Source organism: Sprattus sprattus, assembly GCF_963457725.1.
Source record: "Sprattus sprattus genome assembly, chromosome: 6".
NCBI lineage: Eukaryota > Metazoa > Chordata > Actinopteri > Clupeiformes > Clupeidae > Sprattus > Sprattus sprattus.
The window spans coordinates 20,741,013-20,749,731 of NC_137925.1; the positions used below are offsets into that span (position 1 = coordinate 20,741,013).

At 44.7% G+C, this 8,719-nt stretch overlaps 1 protein-coding gene across 1 annotated transcript; it reads right to left on the reverse strand.

The window, feature by feature from the left end:
* Positions 1 to 6,975: 6,975 nt before the first annotated feature.
* Positions 6,976 to 7,702, reverse strand: insb (preproinsulin b; the record flags this gene model as incomplete). Its single annotated transcript, XM_080841175.1, has 3 exons — positions 6,976 to 7,118; positions 7,290 to 7,486; positions 7,668 to 7,702. 3 exons carry the CDS (start codon positions 7,700 to 7,702, stop codon positions 6,976 to 6,978), a joined length of 375 nt encoding a protein of 124 aa, XP_080697301.1.
* Positions 7,703 to 8,719: the final 1,017 nt, after the last annotated feature.

Sequence of the window (8,719 nt, forward strand, 5' to 3'; positions counted from 1 at the left end):
TGGCCCGGCTCGGCCAGGAGCTGCAGGAGGAGCAGCAGCGGCAAGACTGTCTGGAGCAGACACAGGAGAAGACCAGGGAGGAGTATGCCAGGTATGCCCAGACCACACACTCACTCACTCTTCAAGATGAAATCAAATTAGAGATTGAATTTTATATAGAATGAGAGGCCTGTTTCACTAGATGCAGTTAGTAATGGTTTGATTTTGTGTGTGATCCTTCTTTGATACATTTGTGAGTTTGCTTTCCGTGTGTTTTTGCCCTCATGCCTGTTTTGATGTGTATGTTTTTCATGCGTGTGTAAAATCCTACCCAGAATGCTGCTGGAATCCCGCACACAGCTTGCACAGAAGGAGGAAGAGCTGGAGTGTGCTCAGGATGCCCACGACCGTGCCCTCCGTGGCCTGCAGGGGGAGCTAGAGAGCCAGAGAGAGCTGCAACTGAGCACAGTGGAGAGGAGCAGCACCCTTGTCCAGCTGGTAGAGGAGAGGAGATGTGCCCTGGAACAGCTGGAGAAGGAGAGGAACCACATCTTGGAGGAGCTAGAGAAGGAGAGAAAGGAAAGGAGTAGCACACTGGAACAGCTAGAGGTGGAGAGGGAGGGGAGAAGCCGTGCCTTGGAACAGCTGGAGAAGGAGAGAGAGGAGAGAAGAAGCTCCCTGGAACAGCTAAAGGAGACGAGCAAGGGTCTGGAACGGCTAGAGGAGGAGAGGGAGGAGAGAAGTAGCATCCTAACCCAGTTGGAGAAGGAGAGAAGCAACAACCTGGAGCAGCTAGAGAAGGAGCAAGAGGAGAGGAGCTTTGTCCAAGCCGAACTGGAAAAGGAGAGGCAGGAAAAGGGCAGCATCCTGGCCCAGCTGGAGAAAGAGAGGGAGGAGAGGAGCAGCATTCTAGCTCAGTTGGAGGAAGAGAGGAGCAGCATCCAAGTCCAGTTGGAGAAGGAAAGGGAGGAGAGGAGCAGCATCCTAGCCCAGAAGGACAAGGAGCAGGAGGAGAGGAGCAGCATTCTAGCTCAGTTGGAGAAGGAGAGGAGCAGCATCCAGGTCCAGTTGGAGAAGGAGAGTGAGGAGAGAAGGAGCATCCTAGCCCAGTTTGAGGAAGAGAAGAGCAGCATCCTAGCCCAACTGGAGAAGAGGATGGAGGAGAGGAGCATCATTCTAACCCAGTTGGAGAAGGAGCAGGAGAAGAGGAGCAGCATCCAAGTCCAGTTGGAGAAAGAGAGGGAGGAGATGAGCAACATCCTAGCCCAGTTTGAGGAGGAGAAGTGCAGCATCCTATCCCAGCTGGACAAGGAGAGGGAGGTGAAGAGCAGCATCCAAGTCCAGTTGGAGAAGGAGAGGGAGGAGAAGAGCAGCATCCAAGTCCAGCTGGAGAAAGAGAGGGAGGAGAGGAGCAACATTCTAGCCCAGCTGGAGAAGGAGAGAGAGGAGAGGAGCAGCATCCTAGCCCAGAAGGACAAGGAGCAGGAGGAGAGGAGCAGCATCCTATCTCAGTTGGAGGAGGAGAGGAGCATAATCCAAGTCCAGCTGGAGAAGGAGAGAGAGGAGAGGAGCAGCATCCTAGCTCAGTTGGAGGAGGAGAGGAGCAGCATCCAAGTCCAGCTGGAGAAGGAGAGAGAGGAGAGGAGCAGCATCCTAGCTCAGTTGGAGGAGGAGAGGAGCAGCATCCTAGCCCAGAAGGAGAGGGAGGAGAGGAGCAACATTCTATCCCAGTTTGAGGAGGAGAAGAGCAGCCTCCTATCCCAGCTGGACAAGGAGAGGGAGGAGAGGAGCAGCCTCCTATCCCAGCTGGAGAAGGAGCGGGAGGAGACTGCTAGGCTTGAGCAGCGGAGGAGGGACTCAGTAGAGGGCCGTATGGCAGAGGCTGGCAGTCTCCAGGCCAGGATGGAGTCCGTCGAGCAGGGGAAGATAGAGCTCGAAAGAAGGCTGGAGGAGGCTGATGAGGAGAGGCGGGGGCTCCGTGTGCGGGTGGAGGACCTGGCGGGAGAGAGGGAGAACCTGCAGAGGCAGCTCAAGCAGGAGAGGGAGGAGATGGAGGCGTGCCTCACACAAGCACGTGAACAGAGGTGAGCACATTACATATGGTCGAATAGAACTGAATAGAATAGAATAGACCACCAACTAATGATATTACTGAGCAGAAGATTTACATGCATGTTTGGTCCTGAAACTTCAGTAAACTTGTTTATTCTTTAAATAAGGTGCTTATTTGACCACTGTAGTGGGGTTTGTCTGATTGAAGATTGATTATAATAATAATTATTATTATTATTAAAGTATTTAAGTAATAATAACAATAAATAAAGATGGAAAAATGGCATGACAACTCTCTTTCTCTTTGGCTCTCCTTAGCTCTAATGATTCAGAGATGGAGAAGTGGAAAAACCTGTACGAGGTGCTATATTCCAAAGTCCAGCCTTTCAAGGTAAGTTTAGCTGCTTATTGTTATATTTATACTGACCTGACTGACTGAAGACTAGGGGCCTTTGGAGGGGCCCAGGTGCAGGACCAGTCTATCAGTAACATGTCCCCCATTCACTTAGACTAAGAAAAGCAGTAAATCCCGCAGAGCTTCCCTGTAGACACACAGGGCTGCTTTTGCAGGGTGTTGCAGTTCCCCTGCAGTAGGTTGGGGGGGTTGAAGACTCTTATCTCAGCGGCTCCTCATTTGGACGGTCAAGAAGCACAACCACCAGTTTATTTTCTTGCCAGTGATTTCCATTCACAAGCCCTGTCTTAAACCTTTCAGCTGCCTCGGTCCTGAGTTTTGAAACACATTTGAACCTACAAATACATACGTACACACAAGCACACACACACACACACACACAATGAAGCTGCACTAATGTCTCCTCCTTGTAATAAAAGTCAGTTAGCCTTGACTTCCTTTCTTTAGCTGTCCCACTCATGTGCCTTTGCGTCTTCTCCTTCCCCTCTGCAGGAGCAGCTGGACAACTTTGCGGCAGAACGGAGCGCGCTCCTGAACGAGAAGGGGGCCACGCAGGAGGAGCTGACCCGGATATCCGACGCGTACGCCCGCCTGATGGGTCACCAGAACCAGAAGCAGAAGATCAAACATGTCATCAAGCTCAAGGAGGAGAACTTCGACCTCAAAGAGGTCAGACTCCGTGAGGGTTTCAGTCCCTACAGCCATGGGGTTGGGACGGGTGTTGAACTGGGAAGATATTTAAAAGTTCTCATGTTGATCTCATCCATTTCACCAGTATTAGACTGTTCTGTATTTGCAGAGACTACAGCATGTTTGGCAAATTAAAGCATCTCTGATGGTCTCAAAGTTTGTTGATATTCATATGTTCTCAAATATTCTTTAACAAACATAGATTAATTGAATACTGTGTGTCTCTGTCTGTCTGTCGCTGTGTGTCTGTCTGTGTGGGTGTGTGTGTGTGTCTGTGTGTGTGTGTCTCTGTGTCTCTGTCTGTGTGTGTGTGTGTGTGTGTGTTTGCATTTCCAGGAGATGACTAAGCTGAGGGCACGGGTGTCGAAACAGAAAAGGGAGCTTGAGCAGTTAAGGCCGAGCAAGGGGCCGTCTTTTGACCCCAGCAAGGCCTTCAAGCACGACCACAAAGAGAACCAGTGCCCACCCGCCGCCCTCAAAGCCGGTAAGCTCCCATTCCCACAAACTTACTTCGCACTGCCCCGGCAGACGCAAACAGACCCCAGCATCTCAAACTCAGACGGCTAATAGCTGCTGGGTGGTAGTGTGGGTCAGTGTGTTTAACTCTGTTTGTTACCCCATTAGTGTAGGTTGGCATTTTTTGGAGGTTTTTTGACCCAATGTTGAAAAGCTTTCAAGCTCTTGGTACCTTTTTTGGGCACAATTGCCCTGAAAAGCCAACAAATTTAAATGTTCAGGGACCACTTGTAGTGATGTATGTTTGTCCAACGGCATGGTGAGTAATTTTGTCGGATGCATTTTGGAAAGCTATTCAGAATGTTGCACTGCATATCTCATAGTCAATTGGGCAAAATTTTAGACAAACATTGCTTAGAAGGGGGGCACTGTGACGCAAGCAGCAGCCCTGACCATATACGGGCTTGAACGCTCACAGGGACACAGGTTCAAAAACCGACCGGCGGACAATTCCCAATCCCATTCCCCAACTTTCACGCCATCTCATTTCCTGTCCAAACCTTCACTGTCCTATCTGATTAAAAAAAGCCCTAAATTAAAAAAATAAAATAAACATGGCTAAGAACACATATTGAATTGAAACAATTGGGGGTCTATTGCCAGTAACCTTCTTTTTTTTTTATATAGCAGTGCATGAAAAGTTGTAGAGTGTAGAGCCTCAGTTATTATCCGTTTAATAAACATACTGTATGTAGACCTCACTAACATTTATGCCTTCTTGATGTTCTAGGGAACAGACCTGTTTAAAGACGGCTTGCAGGATAAAACCTGGACAGAGAATCGGTGACACCGAAAGCTTAGTGTACATTTTGGGTTTTCCACACAAGCGGACATCATGATGCATTTCTTTTCATTTGCCTTCCCTTTCAGTGTGTCTGTCATTTCTTCTGCTTGTTACTTGGCTATAAAATGTGCATTATGTGTGCTATAGTATGCGAGCTGTATGCATGTAAGGGCCTTGTAGCTTAAAATACATGTCATAGTTTCAGCACATCCTGTATGTCAGCTCTTTTTAAAAGAATATAAAAGACATGTTAATGTTGTTATGAATGTTTGAGATAATGTGGTACACTGTCTTCCGAGCTGTGATTACAGCACTTTTGAAATAAAATATTTTATGTTTTTCTTACATGTACATTTAAAGCGTTGCCTGTCGGTTCTGTACCCCTGATCAGAGCATCTCTGCTAAATGCGTATAGTTCTGAATTTACCTTCAAACATTTTGAATAATGAAACCAATCTTACTTTCTGCAAGTAGTTTATAAAAAGTTTAGGAAACATTTATTTAAAAGTAATGTTAGCAAAAAACCTATGTTCTGTATGCCCCATGATAAAAGGCTCCATTCAATCAATAATCATTTAGAAACACATTCATCCTTTAGCTACATGAACATTTAAAGAATTGCCTGTCAGTAAAATGTCAAAAGAAAAAAATATCTTTTACATCATCTCTCACTGAAAACTGACATTTTGTATATGTGCAGACAAGCCTTTAATTCTACACAGTTCTGAGAAGCTAAAGTAATCCATAAAGGCATAGCCTTCATACATCATTTATACCGTTTAAAATAACTTTGACATTCACAGAAACTTCACTTAATCATGTTAAAAAGCTTTGATATACTGTGGTACATTCTTCACAGTACTTCTTTAAGCAATGCTATGGAATTACATCGCATTATACAGCATTAGAGGGTAATTAAGTTAGTGGATGAGTGTTTTCACCTAAAAGCAATGTACCAATGACCGTCTCAAAAACAGACAGCCTCGCTTTTATACTTCAAGAACCAACAGCATCAACTTGTGAGGTGGAACTTTACATATCATTAGCATAAGGTTATGTCGAAACCAGAGGTATGAGCAAAGCCATGTGTATCTAATTAACATATTCATAGCTCCGTGAATACTTAATAAGAACAGAGGAACATAAGGAACAGATTTGTTTTGGGGGGTTAATCAATACCAGGAGAGGAGCTTTAAATAAAAAATGTGCATGTGTGAACTTGACAACCTACTCTGTTTAAAATATGGGGAAACAATTATGATAATTAAAATTATAGTCTACGCATGGGCTACAGTTCTGAAATTGACCTGTTACTGTTAATGAAGTAAGATCTACTCCCTACATGCTAAATGTATGAATATAATACTATTGTGGATAACTTCATTCTAATAATATTTTCAGCTGTAACCCCAGGTGAAAGCATTCCTTCAACAAGTCAAGATTACACAGAATATTTTCATATTAAGTGGTAGGCTATGCATTAATAGTTCTCATTAATGCTGAGTATAGATGGGGTGTGTTGCCAACTCTTATAATGGCCTACTCGTTCTTGTGTTCTCAGAAAACAGGGAAAAAGGCTGAGCTTGTGAAAAAAGGAGGAGACGTTAAAAACAGTTAAAAAAGACGGGGTTTCTTATGCCTGACTTGAAAGGGATAAAAATGAGCTGCCCAAGCAAGTAGACTCATGATACCATTTGTTTATGTTTGTATCTGTATTAGTATTTCTTTACATATCTCAAATCACAATATTGACCACAATAATCGCAATATGACTTTTTCGACAAATAGCCCTTATTAAGATGAAATCTCTTGTAAAACCTACATTACATTTTGCACAAGTGAGATGAAACAATGGCCAGAACATAGCCACTTAAAGTAACTTTAAACCAAAGGAGAGCTATGGAGAGCTAACACACACACATAAAGGATGTTTAATGCTATAATTGGGTTTAAAAAAAGAGTTTTACACCAACAGTGACAATGTAAAAGGCCTATAAATCCAACAGGATCTATGTACCTATGAAAAAAAAACATGAAAAGTAACCCTGGAAGATAAGCATGACATCATTGACCACAGCTTGTGTAAATGGTTCAAACCAAAAAAGGAACTGTGGCTTTAATTCCTGCTATTGTTAAAATAATAGCATGAAAAGCCTTTGGTTGAGCCCAAGATACACTGTATGTAGACTATGTAGATACGTTGTAGATATAAACATTTCCCTTTTTGAACAGAAGAGGGCAGTAGACATCCACAAAAAAAAAACCCATTCAGGCCTGGCTTGCTTCTGTAATACAGCAGTCTTGCTCATAATTCATTTCCCGATGAAAATGACACAAATTCCCATGTAGATGCAAATTGATCAATATTTTATTGCTGCTAACACACAAACAATTACAAAAATTAGTCAGTCCTGTATCTGAGGCAAACAAAGATGTGTTGCCGTGGGTAGGTGTGAAACCAGTGATCCAGAGTTGAATTGAGCAGTTAAGCTGCCAGTCATTGGTGTAGATCAGTGATGCATCTGTCATGCGCGCCTTGTCAGTTGCAGTACTCCTGCAGGTGGTAGATGCTGCATGGCTGGTGGCAACACTGTTCTACTATGCCTCTCTTCATTCTCACCTCCATGCGCACGTTCACCGGATGCTTCTGTCTCCCCGGGACTGATGACTTGGAGAGGAGAACTAGGGTAAGGAAGAAAGAAGAAAACTGTTGCAGACATACGTCCACACAGTAAAACACACAGAATATATTATACAGTAGTATATTTAGAGAATTCTGTATGTGGAAGAAGTGGAGTCCCTGATCTGTGAGGGGGCCCTCTACCATGTTTTCCCAGGTCACAGTAGCCTTACCAAGGAGAGCTGCCAGGTCCCTTTTGCTCTTGCTTGGACTGTAGAAGAAGCCATTGTCGCCACACACCAGGTACAGAGCCTCCACCAGGTGGTAGCCACACAGGTATTGGGGCGGGGCGGTCAAGCCTCGTGGGAAACAGGAAGTCAGAAGCAGCAGCACCACAGGGGCTGCTGGGGGTAGGCGGGCCATCCGGATGCTGCAGGACACGGAAGAAGTACAAAACAATTTGATCAAAGCTATGCAGTACAACCATGGGATGGGTCTCAGAGTTTTCAAAAGAAGAATGAATGGAAGCTGAGAATGTTTTGTAATCCAAGTTAAGTGAGTGAGGAATTAGTCTGTAACATAGCTGTGATTTAACAATTACTGGAGACAACTTACCTGTGGATAGCTGTGGAAGTAGTTTGGACATGAGAAGGTGTCCACTGTTCATTTATACTCCCTGGGTACAAAGACGCCTTTGAGCGCATCAGCGGAAAAACAAACCTACGTTGCCATCTAATGCTTGTAGGTGCATCATGCTCATCTTGCTAAGTGGTATTAGGGAAAGACGCTTCGGGGATCAGAGGTAGATCAGTTCATGCTTGTTGCTTAAGATACAGAGACAAATCTACAGACGACTCACACTGAAGCGCAAGCAAGTCACTTTTTTTTTAATGAGAAGCATATAGTATTGTGGTGTACTGGGGGTTTCCCAGCATAATCTGGGGCAAGAGACTGCTGGGTCTGTTTTTTAAATTTGTATTGATGCATAGTGACAATACAACAACACAAAGAACATCATACATTATATTAATACAGCAGTACATTAAAACATCCACAGACAAATGATAACTGCTGGGTCTGTTAATCTGTAGTGTTTTGTCCCAGTGACGTGATTCATGTCTCCCTTTTCTGTCTGGTGTTAGCCCGTGTATGAGTTATCATTTCGTCCGCATTTATAGCTGTTTTTAGGGTCTGTGTGTTAACCCCTGTGCTAGTTAGCGTATCTGTCACTGCATTTCAAAGTTTTACCTTCCAGCTGTTTCTCCCAGTATGGTGTCAGTGTTTTCTGCCTGTCTGTGTGTTACAATAAAAGGCCTAAGGCCGGAAAAAAAGGCAACAACACTTTGTCTTCTTCACTGCAGTGCCAGGTTGGCTAGTGGATTATCGCAGACGACACCAGAGATAAACTGGTCGCCTGCCTAAAGAGAAAGAGCCCGGGTGCTTATGCCACTGATCTTCATCATGGCTACCCCACCTTTAACGACATCAAGCAGACAGAGCTTGTGCCCCAAGCATTCATCTGTGGATGGAGCACATCCTGCAGTCTCATTGTGTGAAGCACCTGGTGCATCAGGCTTACCGGAGGAAAGCAAGGGGGGTGGATGGCCAGGCAGTCCACAGAAATGTGCTTCCATTGTGGGGAGTCGGGCCACATGGGATGCCA